This window comes from Danio aesculapii, chromosome 3 (genome assembly GCF_903798145.1).
Source record: "Danio aesculapii chromosome 3, fDanAes4.1, whole genome shotgun sequence".
In the NCBI taxonomy this organism is placed as follows: Eukaryota; Metazoa; Chordata; class Actinopteri; order Cypriniformes; family Danionidae; genus Danio; species Danio aesculapii.
In genome coordinates, this window is record NC_079437.1 from 40,477,615 (window position 1) to 40,493,334 (window position 15,720).

Genomic DNA, 15,720 nt, shown 5'->3' on the forward strand with positions numbered 1-15,720 from the left:
GTGCTCCGGTTTCCCCCACAGTCCAAACACATGTGGTATAGGTGAATTGAATAAACTAAATTGGTCGTAGTGTATGAGTGTGTGTGTGAATGAGTGTGTATGGATGTTTCCCAGTACCTGGTTGCAGCTGGAAGGGCATCCGCTGTGTAAAACATATATGCTGGATAAGTTGGCGGTTTATTTCACAGTAGCGACCCCTGATTAAGCCGAAGGAAAATTAATGAATGAAATTATTGTTTTGCAGCCCTGTATGGAATTGTACTAGATAAGATATATTAACAGATAAGATCGTTTTACTTTTACTAAACTACAAGATGTTCCATAACATTATGATAAGATTTTCATACATCTCCTCCATTCAGCAGTCCCTCACCCTCACTCAATCGATCTCTAAACCCCGCCTCACAGCTTGTCCGTTGACGTCACTCCATTTTACTCCCAGCATTCCCCGCTACAGCTCTCATCTTGAGGTTCAGAGCAAGATGGCGGATAAAGCAGGTATGGCTCAATGAGATGTGCATAGCTTATTGTATTCCACTGTTTGATGCGATGCTTTTATAAAACTCTGCGTTTTAATTGTTCACTGCGCCGTGAGATGTGTTTGCAGTGAATCTTCAGTGTGTCGTTTGTGTGTAATGGCGCTGAAGGCCTCCATGAAGGCAGACGCGAGTCATGTCAAGGACTTTCAGTAACATTGACTGTCAGATTACATTAATGACTGAATATAAAGTCCAGGACGTGTATGTTTTCTTTTAGCGTTTGTAAGAGGTTGGTTAGTTAAGCCTGTTGCTTAGCCAATGAGATAAAGCAGAATTAATATGCTAACGTTAATGCTTGACGCCTTTCATTCAACATCTGAGAGTTTTAAAGCGACAGTGTTTAGTTTTGTACATTTTAAATTGTCATTGACTTGTGCACACGACTAAGTTCTATAAATGTTTATAAAATAATTATGCAAATGTTTGTATTTGTGGTCGAATTGTTTATTAATAATAAAAACATTATTATAGTCCATCTATTTACACTATTAAAACCATTATTATTTTAACCAAATAATACTGTCATGCAACAAACACACTTACAGTATTTATGATACAGTTGTTTGGATAATTTGCAAAGAAGTTTTTTTTTTCCATAAGCTTCAGTGTCAGTGTGACATTTCTTACAATAAATAAATACATACAGGGGCGTAGTGGACATTTTAAAAGTGGGGGGTGGGTGGCAGCTTTATGGTTTTGTACTGTGGGAGAAAACGGAGCACCCGGAGGAAACCCACACGAACACAGGGAGAACATGCAAACTCCACACAGAAATGCCAGCTGACATAGCCGGGGCTCGAACCAGTGACCTTCTTGCTGTGAGGTGATCGTGCTACCCACTTCGCCACCGTGACGCTCATAGCAATACATATTGTTTAAAAAAAAAGTTAGTTATAAACTTAATTTGGATTCACAAGGATACTATCTTACTGAGATAATAAAATTTAATACCCCTTTTTTTCCCTTCCTCCTTAAACTTAATTGTGTCTTGTTTGTTAGTGGCCCTGGCCGAGAAGAGGCTTATGGACGTGAAGCTCGGGCAACTGCCAGCTTGGCTCGGAACAAGAGACTTCACACCAAATGGAGTTGTTAGAGGAATTCGTGGAGGTACATTTCATTGTATTTCACCCTCATAACCCATTTGTGACTCTTTTGGATATGTAGGAGAGTAATAAATGGCTCAAGTTTGATTTAAAGAGTTTTAGTAAGATAATGAAGCTTTATATAAATGCTTTCAACCCAATTTCCATCAAATTACTTAAATCTTTTTTACAAAAAAGCGACACCATGTTCTGTAGTTTTATGGTTGTGAAATACATTTAGCCTTTATCCCATATCGAACATAGTTTTGGAATGAATATTGTAGATTAACAAATACACTTACTGGCCACTTTATTAGGTACAACTTACAGAACTGCCTTAATCATTTGTGGCATAGATTCAACAACGCACTGATAATATTCCTCAGATTTTGGTGCATATTGACATGATCGCATCACACTGTTACGGCAGATTTGTTGGCTGCACATCCATGATTTGAATCTCCCTTTTCACCACATCCCAAAGGTGCTTTATTGGATTGAAATCTGGTGACTGTGGAGGCCATTTGAGTACAGTGACATGGTTTCCGCTACATTCATTCTTCCATGGCAGCGCGCTACACCGAAATTCATCCGGCCATTGCTACATTACAGCTTCTCATTCAAAACATTCAGTGGTTTCTTTTACAGTTTCCATTATTATACTTTATAGATTAAGGTCTGTGGTTCTGCAATTAATTATTTTATCTTAATGGAGTTTATAGCCGTTTCACTTTACTTCAGGACGCATTAATGCCGCTCTGTAGGTCTATTGGAGACATTAATAAATATTCCTAGCAAGCCTGATAAGTCTTGGAGACGCACTCGTTATATAAACACACTGAATCGCATTTGAGCAGCATTTATTTGAGAGCGCACAAGAAAATCTGCACTTGAGCAGCGTATATTTGCACGAACAGAGGAAATTGAGATTCGCATGCTTGTATTACATGAATGCGATCTCAACTTGTAATACTGCACTCACGACATTTGTCATTGAAATAATGGCATAGGTAGTTGGTAGATCTGTGTAAAAGGCCTGCCGCCACAGCTGGAAAAAATCCTAGAGAAAACACTGTGTGAACTCATTGTCATGTTCAAGAAACCAGTCTGAGATTATTCACTCTTTATAAAATGGCATGCTATTCTGCTGGAAGTAGCCAGTCTGGCCATTCTCCTCTGGCATCAACAAGGCATTTGAGCCAACAAAACTGCCGCTCCCTGGATATATTCTTTTTCTGACCATTCTCTGTAAACCCTAGAGATGGTTGTGCATGAAAATCCCAGTAGATCAGCAGTTTCTGAAATACTCAGACCAGCCCATCTGGCAACTACAACCATGCCATGTTCAAAGTCACTTAAATCACTTTTCTTCCTCATTCTGATGCTCGGTTTGAACTGCAGCAGATCGTCTTGACCATGTCTACATGCCTAAATGCATGAAATTGCTGCCATGTGATTGGCTGATTAGAAATGAGCAGTTGGAAAGGTGTACCTAATAAAGTGGCCAGTGAGTGTATTTATGGCTAATATTGACAAATTCAACAAAACACTCATCACTTTTTCATTTGGAAACTGTTCAATTTGATATGTTAATATAGGTTTCTTAAACTTGGACTTTTGAGCAACCATGAGTAATAAATTCTGAGAAATATAATGATATAAAAAAATTCGGGTAATACTACTATGTTCATAATGATGATAATATTATGGCTCATAATTTGCATATAAAGAAATTCCACGTAAGTAATAAACATGCTGACGAGTTAAAAATAATCATACCTTGTGTCTGAGTACAAATTCAAACCGTACAGATTTTGAATGCATTTTGAGGATTACTATTAGACAAACGTCTTGATCAAAATCTGTTTGTCATTTGGCTGTGCTATAATCATTCTTAGGCTATGACAGATATTACAACAAATACATCAATGTGAAGAAAGGTGGCATTGGTGGAATTGCCATGTTCCTTGCTGGTTACGTTATCCTGAGCTACGCCTGGGAATACGACCACATCAGTAAGTACAAACCTAATGAAGACCGTTTTATTATCCTTCACTTTTGTCAGCGTCACTAAAGAAGTGTTTCCTTTTTCTGTTCATCTATAGAGCACGACAGGTGGAGGAAGTACCACTGAAACCAATGGACCACCGGGCCGCTCAAATCTATCTTCTGCAGCAGTGTGATCCCCTCTCAGCTTTCTCTTTGTGACTGTTGTGACCAAGAATAAAATGACATTTATTTAAAATGGACTCTTTATTGAACGCATAAAAATGCAGACTATTAAAGCTGCAGTTCACTTGAATGAAAAAGTTCCCACCTTTTACTCCAGTGGTTATAAACTTACGAATTTCTTCTGATATTTTAATAGAAGATATTTTGAAGAATGTTGGGGGGGAAGCAACAATTGACTTCCATAGTAAGTCAATGGCTGCTTTTTCTCCCCCAACATTCTTCAAAATATCTTCTTTTGTGTTCAACATAAGAAACTCAAACAGGGTTAGTACAATTATTAAATTTTTTGGGGGGTGAACTGTCACTTTAAGTACTGGAGCTTGACAATTCATGAGATTAATGTCTTGTATTATATAGGCTGGCTTTAAGATTTTTCTCTGGTGATTGGATAATTTCTCTGAGGGTATGTTTGCACAATGCTTGTGGGTAGGGGCGAATTTAACCAGTAAGCGAGGTAAGCGGCCGCTTAGGACCCCAGGAAATCTGTGGGTGCAAATTATACCTATAAACGATATATAATGTTGTTTTCTATCATATTTTGTATGGTAAGTGTCACACAAATAAAATACAGCAATTAAATATTATTTAATATAAAATAAAATGTCATATAATGTTATGTAATAATAATAATATTATAAAATATTATTACATCTGCACAAATTTGTCCCCAATCATGGAGCAGTCCAGCAGTCAAATGTATCATTTTTAAAATTGTTAGTTTAAAATCTACATTTAAAATGTACAGATTGCATTGAGATAAAATGTAGAAAATAAGTTCAATGAGTGATATTAAAACAGCTAAATAAATAAGTAGAAAGGGTGCATATTAGGACTTTTGGCCCCATGGCTGGAATTGCTTAGGGCCCCCAAATCCCTAAATCTGCCCGTTTGTGGGGCTTTAATAAAACTTTTGAATGGATTTCAAATAGTAATCTTTAATAAATATATATATATATATATATATATATATATATATATATATATATATATATATATATATATATATATATATAAAACTGATTGTCTTTATGTACATTTCAAAATTCTGTATTATGGCATCGTGCAAATTTGTATTACATACTGGATGACCCAAACAAGAAAGGTGGAAATTACATCAACTACTGTCATGCCTGTCATGAACACAACAGTTTAGTCTTTTTGATTAATTTCAACATTGAAAATATCCCAAAGGAAAACTAGTATAAAGTACATCATTGTCATGTAAATATATGCAGATTTTAAAACACACAATTCAGTAAAGTGCAAAATAATTTGTTGAGAAACACATGAACACTATTTTTAAGGTGAAAAAAATAGTCTCATATGTAAAGCACCAAGATCTGAAAGAGCGACTATCTTTTCCGAGATTAAAAGCTACAACATATTTCCAAATCATTGTCTAATATAGATAAAAACAAGACCATGGTTTCATAAATCCAGTTAATCTTTATTGTAAGTACAACCCAAACATCTGTTTTAAATGTAATTAATATAAACAAGCCATTTTGACACTGCAAAGTGGTCCTCTTCTTCAATTACAGATCACACTGGCTGCTACTGGCAATACTTCCCCAAAAGACTTTCATATATTTTGCTCTAATTTCAGAATTGCTTTCAAATTTAAAGAGATAGTTCACCAAAAAAGAAAATTCTGCCATCATTTACTTTCCCTAAAGTCTATTTGAGTTTCTTCTTTTAAACACAAAAGAAGATGTTTTGAGAAATGTTAGTTACTAGCACCCCATGACCTCCATAGTAATTTTTCCCCACTAAGGAAGACAATAAGTGATAGCAACCAACATTCTTCAAAATATCTTCTTTTGTGCTCAACTGATGAAAGAAACCTTTATTAAGGTAAAAAAAAATTGCATTAATTTCTGTGTGAGCTATCCCTTTAAGCATTCAAAATCCTTCCTGCTCCAAACAGAAGAGATTCGCATTTCAGAGCATGAAAGTGGGTATGTAAGGTTTCATGTGAAAGAAAAACAAAACTCAATATAAAAAGCGCTTTTACTGATCATGTTCTACCTGTTGAATGTGTTGTGACTGTGATACGCTTGGCACACGTGATGGTAGTGAGGTAGAGCCACATTTATGCCACACAACTACACCCTTCTCAGCGAAAGGTTAATGTACCAGGAATCAAATACCTCACGTTGTAACCACATTTATTGGAGATCCTCTTTACAGAAAGCTTCACTGTCCACTCAAAAACGCCAGGTGTCCTTTTGTGCATTTGTTTGCGTAATGGCCCTTTTCACCACACTGCAAGAAACAAGCAGACGCTGAATGTGATGGCACAATTGTGAGGAAAATAAGTGTGTATTTTATGCATGGAATCAAATAGAGCCTGTACCTTGTAACATGTAACTTGGTCCAGTGGGCGAGGGCCGCGAGCTCCACCCATGTGGCTGTTAGAGTGCACTATCCCTACAGCGTTTGGAATTCTCTGGTGGTTGTTGTTGCTGATGTTGGGGTTGGTTAACTGGATGAGTGACTGTGTTGACCTGTTCATGGGCTGCATGTTTTGCTGCTGGAGAATCAAATTTAAATGATAAATTTGTATTAAGGTAAGGGCTACAATCACCATGAAATCTGCTTTCTTTATAATTTATCCTTTTTAATAATAAGCTTAACAATAAATTATAAATAAATAACTATTTTAAGTTCATGACTGCTTATTATCTTTAAAGCGACGTTCCAATTTTTTTCATTTTACAACTCCCTAGAGCTGAACAGTTTGAATCCATTCAGCTGATTGATGAGCCTGGTGGGAGCACTATTAGCTTAGCTTAGCATAAATCATTAAATTGGATTAGCCCATTAGCATCTTGCTCATAAAAATGTTTTGATAATATTCCTATTTAAAGTGTGACTCTTCTGTAGTTACATTGAGTACAAAGACCAACAGATAATGAAAAGTTACTGTTTTCTTGGCCAATACGACTAGGCACTATACTCTTATTCTGGTGTAATAATCAAGGAACTTATTATTATTGAGCTGCCGTAGCATGGCTGCAGCAGGCACAATGATATTACACACTGAAATATCAAAATTCGTTGGCCATCTTGGAGTGAGAAGCTAATGGTCTAATCCGATTCAATAATCTATGCTAAGCTAAGCTAAAAGTGTTTCTGCCAGACCCAGAAATCAGTGAACGGATCAAAAAAATTGTCAAATTCAACTGTTAAATGCTAAAATTAGCCTATTTAAAAAAAAAAAACGCAATATGTTCCTTTAATTTAATCTAAAAGGCATTTAATGATGCCTTCTGAAGCAGGACAATAACAATCATTACAATCCTGAAAAACTAAATTAAGCCCCACCCAAAAACTCTCATTCGAGAGGCCGATTCATAAGCCATTTTTATATCACAGTAAAGAAGAAAAGATGATTACAACCTCAATTTTAATGCTAACTTTAAACACATTTTGAGGAAAAAAAAAAAAAGATTCAAAACCTTTTGCTGAGTCTGTGCTTGTTGTGGCAGTGGTGGCTGTTCAGTCGCACCCATCGGAAGTTCAAATCTTGGGCTAGGAATTACAAAATACAAATTCAAATGATTAATTGGAATGAATACAAAAATGTTTATTTAAATTACATATATGAATGTGCATAAGATGAAATCAGGGTTACTCACTGCATAAATTTGCACGACTTGCCCTCTGGACAAAAGCCAACCAGGTAATTTACACAAATGACTCTTCTAGTGTGTCTGTGCCTGCAATCCGGACCTTAAAGGAAGATGAGGTAAACAGATTTTATTTTGATACTAATTTCGAAATAATCTTTATGTATTGGTGAAATGAGGTGTTCCTCGAAGCTCTGTGTTAGCTTCAACCTAAATTTCAGTTTTTATTAATAGTAGAAAAATTCTAATTTATCCTATTGAAAAACAGGTGACACTATCTATATCATGCAGTATCATCATACAATAAAGTTAAAACGGTTAAAGACAGATTTCATATCAGTCAAGGAACTTTTACAGATTTAACAGGCCATGACTTTTAAATAGCAGGACATTTAAGGTAATATGGTACAGAATAAACCAATCACATCACACAGATGTACTTGAATGAATCAAGTGTTCTCTTGATAGGTTTTATCACTTTTAGAGCTTGAAAAAATCTCATTGAAACAGTTTGACCATTATTTACTTGATTCTCAGGTGTATAGAAATGCATACATTTTTTTTTATGTGCTACAGGCTCCATCTGATAGACTGATTACTAATGCAGCTTACTGAAAGCATCACTGATTATATTTCCTTTAAACTAAACATCACTATAGAGAGGAACTAAATTGGTATATTTTTTATCTATAAAGCCCTATGTTTGTGTATACACAAATAGACAATACAATCATATTATTTGGTAATTCCTAAAATGAGCAAAATTACACATTGAGTGTTTTTCACTGTGTTGCACTGATATTTAAATTAATTATTTGATAAGGTGTACTTTTATGCACATTATGGTTTTACTTTAAGTTCATCTGCAATTATTATTTATTTATTATAAAATAACTGTAAAATTACAGTTTAAGTTTAATATTTTAACAAATGTATTTACTAGAACATCATAAACACAATACACTGTTGTTATTCTTTCAGGTTTGACAAATGATTGCAATGTAAATATTGGAATTACAGGGAAAGTTCACCCAAAAACGAAATTCGTCATCATTTACTCACCGTTTACTGGTCTCACCTCTTTATGTTTGGTTTAACACGAAAGGAGATATTTTGAAAAATGTTGGAAACCTGTAACCATCGACTTCTATAGTGTTTGTTTTTCCTACTATGGAAGTCAGTGGTTACAGGTTTTCAGCGTTCTTCAAGAAATCTTCTTTCGTGTTCAACAGAAGAAAGAACTCATAAATGTTTGAAACCATTTAAGGCGGGAGTAAACAAGTGAGTAAATTGCATATTTGAGTGAACTATCCCTTTAATGTCTGCTATTTAAACATTATTAGTGTAGTGAACTAGCTCGAGGGGCAAATATTAATAATTAATCATAATTAGTTACAATTCATTATAAGATGTAGATAAGCTATATGCTTTTACTTGACATATTTGGGTGACACAAATTCTTACATGAGTTTTTTTGTTGTTGTTGTTGGTAATATTATTAAATGTTTTGACTTGCGTGCATATGAATGTATGTATGTCATCCTTGGCAATATCTGAAAATTGGAGAAAAGAACTTACCATGTTTACAAAAACCTCTATCATACCATGGACAATCTTTAATCTTAGATTCTGGGTCAATGTGCAAGAATGGACACTCTTTATTACTGCACTCCCCTGCAAAACAATACAAACATTGTATTAGCATTATTAACACACACACACAAAAGATGGATGGATGGATGGATGGATGGATGAATGGGCGGGTGGGTGGATGGATGGATGATTGGATAGATGGATAGATGGATAGATAGATAGATAGATAGATAGATAGATAGATAGATAGATAGATAGATAGATAGATAGATAGATAGAATACTAACCAAATTTAGAATAGAAATAACACTCAGGCATCTTAGTCATATCGTACTCGTGTAAAAATTCACATTGGTCTCCTTTCTTGCATAAGCCTCTAAGCCAATGCTTGCACACAACAGTCTTTTCTCCACTGATGTGTCTGAAGGGACACATTCCACCTGTCAAAAAAGGGTAAGTAGAGTCACTGAAGGTAAATAATAATCTGATTTGCACATGAACACTTCAACAAGCTTCAGAAACGCACAACTCACCCTTCATACAAGCAGCTCTCATGAAGTACTCACACACAGCAGCGCCAGATTCTGAAGAGAGAGAATATTTATCATTATTAAACGGTTTTCTGTACTTAATTCGTCTGATGTTTTGAAAAATAGACGAACATAACCAAATATTATTTCATTAACTTACTATCCATTCCTGGAAATGGCAACGGCTGAGCGCCTAATTGTTGTTCAACAGCGATTTCAAGATCAAACTTGATGTGATCGACAGTGGCGATTAATTCCTGCATTCTGGAATTATTTTGTGTTGTCTATATTATAGATATTTTAACCAGCAGCTGTACCTCTTCTCGTTATAACACTTGATCAGAAAAGTCTTAGTGGCTAACAAGTTATCAGTTAGGATTTGTTGTGGTTTAATATCAGACGTAATAAGAGAGAAATGCGGAGAAAGCACGCAGATATATTATCTATGTAAACGGGTTTTAATGTAGCGCATGAGTGAATCGGTAAAGCAGAAAAAACATTGTAAATAAACAGTTGGTTTCAGAAACGTCCACTTCCACAGCGCTGCTCGAGTGTGAACTCTGACCCACGAACTTCAGGCTCTATAATCGATCACAGCAAAATGGTGGTTTCTGGAAATGCAGGAGTGCGTTTTAAAACAGTTTGCGCAATTTTGTACTGAAAATATATTTAAACGTTATTTAATGTTATTCTGACAATTAATTGTTAGATGGTGGCATAAACAACACCGATTATGTGAAACGCTGCTGTTGATCAGTGTGTTGGTCGTTGATTAAAAGGTCTGCTGTAGTCACTCGCGCCATGCAGCATTATAAAGGAGTGCTGACAGTGGTGTGGCAGGAGGTTCCTATTGACAAAGGGAACTAGGATTTTAATCTGATAAATACGTTTGTATGTTAAACAAAATATGACAAAACGTAGCTTTATACAATCTAGAAGCTATTTTTCAATTTTTCTTCCAAGAAATCTATATTAAATTGTGTTATTGGGAGCTTATTAAAACTAATTTTGAAACGTATGTTGTATTTCTACACTCTAAGAAAAACTTATTTATACCTTTGGCTACTATTAATATTAAGATGGAAAGAAAACTTTTTTTTCAGTGGCATATATCTGTTGTGCATAAAGTAATAATGAAACCATGATAATCTCATCATTGTTTAATCAGTATTGAGTAAATATTATCAGAATGATGTAGTTATATTAAAATATGAAGAGTTTAGATGCAAAAGCCTCTAAATGGCGTCTGAAATTCTTAAAAAAAATTTTTTTTCAGGATCCTGTGCTTATGACCACTTATTTCTCTTTTATGATGACAAATATTTTATTTTTATTGACTTTAAAGTAAAATAACTGACCATAAACAGGAGACTGAGTAAGATGCAAATTTTAGAAGAAAATTTCAGACGGCAGACGGCTTTTGCATCTAAACTCTTCATAAATTTGCTATATTTATACATTTGCTCAGCTGAATGGGTGTCCTGAACTTCAGGATTTCGGAATTCCTGATCTGCTAAGTCCAGCCTACTTGAAATAAATGAATACATAAATGTATAACATAAAATAACATTTAAAGAGTTTTCACAGAAATCCCCATTTGTCTTATTTTTTTCCTAAGCTTGAACTTTGTTTATTCTAATAATAAAAAACAACAACTTTCGTCTCATTCTGAATCTAAAAAAAGGAAATACTATCAATGTATTAAACAGATGTAGCTGAACCCCTAGTTTTTAGTTTCTTTATTTTGAATGCAAAGGGGAATCTAATTGTAATAACTTTGTACTGTAAATATGGATCATGTTACATTTATGGCAGTGATTTCTAAACAGTAGTTTCATTTCTTTTCGGCTTAGTCCCTTTATTAATCTAGGTCGCAACAACGAAAAGAACTGCCAACTTATCCAGCATTTGTTTTACGCAGCGGATGCCCTGGAATCAATAGCCAAAAAGTTGATAAGGGGGAAAAAAAAAGTTTTAAATGGGTAAATGAGGAATTGTGTACCAAAAAAAATTTAATTGTGAAAAAAATCAGGGTGAAAAATGATAGAGTGGGTATGCAGCTATCAATGAAGACAGAAATGAATCAAGACTCATACAATCTACACATTTACAAAAAAAGAAACTGCTAAAGACACACTTTGCACTCTAACACTACTACTATGTACTTTTATCTAGAATTAAAACAACATTGTTGCTCTTAAATCAGCTTGGTTGTTTTTTTTCTTTTGTCCTCATTTCCAAGCCAGTGTAGGTAAACGTGTCTGCTATTAAACATGATGAAAATGTAAATATTTTGGTTTGTATAGGATGAGAATCCCCATCTTAACCCTACCTCATTCTTTTCTTCAGAGCAAAGCTATATAAAGCACATTTAAAGCACAAGATTGATAAACAAGAATGATTAAGATACAGCACAATTTAATAAAAATACAGAAAAAAAAAAAAAAAAAAAAAATGCATTCACAAACAATAATCATACGATTACAAGAGATCCAACGTCATAAATGACAAACCAATAAATGTATTAAAAATACAAAGCAAAAGTTCAGTAAAGTCAAAAAGCCTGTTCCTGCGGACTCATCCAGAACATCCTCTGCATCCGCAGTGAGTGCACTCAATGATACGACCCTTAGAAAACAGAGAACAAAACAGATTCAGCACACACACAGTTGTTAATAATAAAACTGAATTTCCAACACATGAATGCACTGAATAACTCTTAATTGTCTTTATAAATTCATAACTTACCACTTCGAGCTTGCCCTTAGGAACCCTACATATGCAGTTTGTTCCAAAGTTAGTGTCCCGTGTCTGAATGCACCGCAGACAGCACAGATTTTCATAGCCCTGTTTCTTCCATTTGGCGATCAGATTCTTGTCTGCATAACCCTCTCTGATGCAGTACTCATAGAGCTCTACAGAGGAAAATAAAAGATGATTTAACTTGCAAAAAACAACTGTAAGAAAAAAAACAGTACTAAGCAGCACCTAGCGTACTTTAGTTTGGAAAACCTTTACTTCACTACATTCCAAAACATAATCTCACACTTTCTCACACAAATAAATATAACAACATGTTTGTTTTTCATAATTTAAAGGGATAATATATATATATATATATATATATATATATATATATATATATATATATATATATATATATATATTTTTTTTTTTTTTTTTTTTTTTGACATCTTAAATAATTGTTATTATTATTTTCAATTAAAAACAAAATGATTTATTATCAAAGAATTAATTATTCTTTGTTGACGTTGTGGTTATTGATAAAACCTTACCAAAATATACAATTATACCTAACATTAGCGCTGCACAATACAACGTTTCAACATCGATATTGCAATGTGTGCATCCACAATTGTCACATCTCAGGATTTGCAATGTTGAGTCTGGATTATAGCTGACCAGGAGCTAGGGTTGGCCAATGTCGACCAATTTGGCATTGTACGTTGTCTAATGTGAAACATCACCATGGACGATGGCATCGTCGTCATAGATGGCAGTGAATTAATTATATGTAGCCTACCGTTTCAACTACCTGACCCGCATGGTCTTTGTTTTACCCATAACCAAATCAAAAATAAATAAAGACAAATTACATATTACCACCTGTCAATCACTTATTCCACTGTTCTCTGGCATGAATAGGCAGAGTGATCTGTGTCATTATAATGGCATCAACAAACTTGGTTGGTAAAAAACGTGCACAACCAACAGGAACCAACAGTATCTGAGGTTTTCACTAAAATGACTAAGTACAAGTGTGAAAGCGAAAGATTGATGCAGTGTACTGATGCTGTGACATGTTACCTGATGGATTCAAAAGACGTCGTCAGATAGAGACTAGATTAATTCAATATCACGTTTAACAACTATAGTGAGATGCGATCCAGCAGTACACCCTTGATAAACTGTCCAACGTGCACTGCTCTCTAAGGTTTTGTGCTCAAAGCACCCGCTGACTGCCTGGAGCTCAGACGTGTACATACACTGCAGCTCATGCACACGAGTGTATGTGTGGTCAGGTGATGTGCGTTTTCAGCAGTTTAGTGTGGAAGGAGGGCTTTTCAGAAAAGCTAGTTGAAAGGCCAGTGTGGACGTGAATCGTTTTTATTTTAAAATGCCATTTTAAAACTAAGACGTATTACTGTAAACGGGGTCTAAGTGTGTGTTTTTCACGAGCGGGATGCTCCTGCAACGGGGGTGGAGGATTGCGATGCTGGTTCAGAGATACCCGGAGCCACAGATCAAAACACATGAGATTGCAGAGACACTGCAGAATTAGACCATGATATAGTGTTTTAAGGCCTGTTACTGTGTGAGCATTTTAAGAGAGTTTAAAGCATTTTAATAACACAAGAAGCTAAATAAAGATTAATTTAATTATTCATGAAACTTATCCAATGTTATTTTACATTTTATTATACACTTTCTGTGCCTGAATACAGTTAGACTTAAAATACAAAGCACTGTTTATTTCACTTTATTATTTGCTCCATGGTGGGGTTTTTTTCTGACTGTAGTTTGTTTGTTATATGCATATAATATATTACCCTACAAAATCATCACAATCAATCTAAATTAATGACTTTCCAAATAAAACTACTTAAGTCATCTGGTGAAATTGTATTTATATTGCAGAAAAAAATATATTGCAATGTCAATTTATGTTTCAATATCGTGCAGCCCTATTAGGCCTGGGCCAGTATAAGATTCTGATGGTATGTTAACCTTGGATAAAAATATCACGGTTTCACTGTATTGTGATTACTAGGCATGGAACGATAATCGTTTTCAAGCTATACTGCGGTTTAGAAAAGTCAAGGTTTTAAAACGTCAAAATTTTATGTTATACTGTTCCTAAAGCATAAATAAGGTTGTTTCAAATGTTTTTTTTTTATTTGTGTTTTTTAGACAACAGTATATCCAGCAGAAAAGATGTCGTTATAATTGTTAAGAGATCTGTGTTTTTGAAACTAATGAATACAGCAGAAGTCAATGATTCATTTTATCATTTACACTGACATGTTTACTGCTCAAAAATATTTTAAAAGTTTCTCGAAATAAAATATATTGTGTTCAAACGGGAAAATTGTTTTAGTTTTTTTACCCAGACATTTAAAAAGAATATATTTCAGAGCAGTAATCACAATACCGTCAAATTGTGATATTTTTATCCAAGGTTATCATTCCATCAGATTACAACAAAAGTACATTTGTAGTCCAAAAGAATATATTTCAGAGCAGTAATCACAATACCGTCAAATTGTGATATTTTTATCCAAGGTTATCATTCCATCAGATTACAACAAAAGTACATTTGTAGTCCAATTACATAAAAAATGGTACATAATATTTTGACGGGAGCAATACTTTAGATTTATTAGTCCTCTTAAGAAGAACTTGATTTGTGCACTTCGTCCCCCACTGATAAAACTGATGTCGACAAAACTCAACCGAAATTCATACCTCGACTGATGGCCTTCCTCTTGTAGAAAAGGTCGAAGATGTAACGGCTACGTTGGTGGTGAAGTCGGAAGATTGGCCACAGAGACTCAACTTTACGTTTGCCTTCATGTGGCTCGGTTTCAGCTGGGAATTGAAAGCTTCAGTTAATCACTCAGTAGCAGACTCAAAATATGAAATCATTCATATCATTACAGTCTAATTACCTATTTTATTCAACATGCTAATTAGCCTATAGTTTTTCAATTGCTCTAACATTCGGTCTAGTAATCAACAATCAAAATCAAGTAAACAATCGTTAGCGCTTGCTAGCATTCTGGCAAGCTCGTCGATGGTAAAACAAACCTTCGCGCATTTTCTGATCCAGCTCGTCAAGAGTCGGTTCTATAAGCTCCCACCCATCTGGAGGAGGTTTTCTACTCCTTTTTACTTTCGGCATTATTTTATTTTCGGAATTTACAATCAACTCGACGCTATTAACCAAAAAAAAACGAGCTGCTGCTCTAGAACATCCCCGATCTCAGGCGCAGAGTTATGGCGTCACACCAAAGGTCCTTTCAGTATTTCATTACACTAAAGTTACGTCATCAAGCTGTCTTTGTTCTTACACATAAAAAACCAACTACAA

The 15,720-nt window shown here is 34.8% G+C and overlaps 3 protein-coding genes across 4 annotated transcripts; 1 reads left to right on the forward strand and 2 right to left on the reverse strand.

Moving 5' to 3' along the window:
- Window positions 1-409: 409 nt before the first annotated feature.
- atp5mf (ATP synthase membrane subunit f) lies at window positions 410-3,866 on the forward strand. The gene is made up of 4 exons (XM_056451807.1): window positions 410-498; window positions 1,539-1,646; window positions 3,520-3,636; window positions 3,727-3,866. Exons 1-4 carry the CDS (start codon window positions 483-485, stop codon window positions 3,753-3,755), a joined length of 270 nt encoding a protein of 89 aa, XP_056307782.1. The 5' UTR covers window positions 410-482; the 3' UTR covers window positions 3,756-3,866.
- A 1,413-nt stretch (window positions 3,867-5,279) lies between these two features.
- cpsf4 (cleavage and polyadenylation specific factor 4) lies at window positions 5,280-10,182 on the reverse strand. Of its 2 annotated transcripts, none has more exons than XM_056451827.1 (8): window positions 9,769-10,182; window positions 9,612-9,662; window positions 9,366-9,518; window positions 9,064-9,159; window positions 7,495-7,588; window positions 7,315-7,387; window positions 6,210-6,383; window positions 5,280-6,118 (listed from the first exon to the last, which is right to left on the reverse strand). In XM_056451827.1, exons 1-8 carry the CDS (start codon window positions 9,869-9,871, stop codon window positions 6,050-6,052), a joined length of 813 nt encoding a protein of 270 aa, XP_056307802.1. In that variant the 5' UTR covers window positions 9,872-10,182; the 3' UTR covers window positions 5,280-6,049. The 2 variants fall into 2 exon arrangements, with proteins under 2 accessions (XP_056307802.1, XP_056307794.1); XM_056451819.1 differs by having other exon boundaries at window positions 6,210-6,386.
- A 1,827-nt stretch (window positions 10,183-12,009) lies between these two features.
- On the reverse strand, window positions 12,010-15,634 carry bud31 (BUD31 homolog). Its single transcript, XM_056453982.1, has 4 exons — window positions 15,438-15,634; window positions 15,096-15,218; window positions 12,357-12,523; window positions 12,010-12,236 (listed from the first exon to the last, which is right to left on the reverse strand). The coding sequence occupies exons 1-4, from the start codon at window positions 15,529-15,531 to the stop codon at window positions 12,186-12,188; spliced, it is 435 nt and encodes a 144-aa protein (XP_056309957.1). The 5' UTR covers window positions 15,532-15,634; the 3' UTR covers window positions 12,010-12,185.
- Between the last annotated feature and the right edge of the window lie 86 nt (window positions 15,635-15,720).

What these genes read in the sequence shown, in the direction of transcription:
- atp5mf (XM_056451807.1), top strand. An exon ending in TGTTAGAGGAATTCGTGGAG is followed by an intron (nt 1,647 to 3,519) that starts GTACATTTCATT and finishes AATCATTCTTAG; the next exon opens with GCTATGACAGATATTACAAC. An exon ending in CTGGGAATACGACCACATCA is followed by an intron (nt 3,637 to 3,726) that starts GTAAGTACAAAC and finishes GTTCATCTATAG; the next exon opens with AGCACGACAGGTGGAGGAAG.
- cpsf4 (XM_056451819.1), bottom strand. Translation starts at nt 9,871, where the DNA reads ATGCAGGAATTAATCGCCACTGTCGATCACATCAAGTTTGATCTTGAA. An exon ending in GCCATTTCCAGGAATGGATA is followed by an intron (nt 9,663 to 9,768) that starts GTAAGTTAATGA and finishes CTCTCTCTTCAG; the next exon opens with AATCTGGCGCTGCTGTGTGT. An exon ending in AAGCACAGACTCAGCAAAAG is followed by an intron (nt 6,387 to 7,314) that starts GTTTTGAATCTT and finishes TTGATTCTCCAG; the next exon opens with CAGCAAAACATGCAGCCCAT.
- bud31 (XM_056453982.1), bottom strand. Translation starts at nt 15,531, where the DNA reads ATGCCGAAAGTAAAAAGGAGTAGAAAACCTCCTCCAGATGGGTGGGAG. An exon ending in GAGGAAGGCCATCAGTCGAG is followed by an intron (nt 12,524 to 15,095) that starts GTATGAATTTCG and finishes TTTCCTCTGTAG; the next exon opens with AGCTCTATGAGTACTGCATC. An exon ending in CTAAGGGCAAGCTCGAAGTG is followed by an intron (nt 12,237 to 12,356) that starts GTAAGTTATGAA and finishes CTGTTTTCTAAG; the next exon opens with GGTCGTATCATTGAGTGCAC.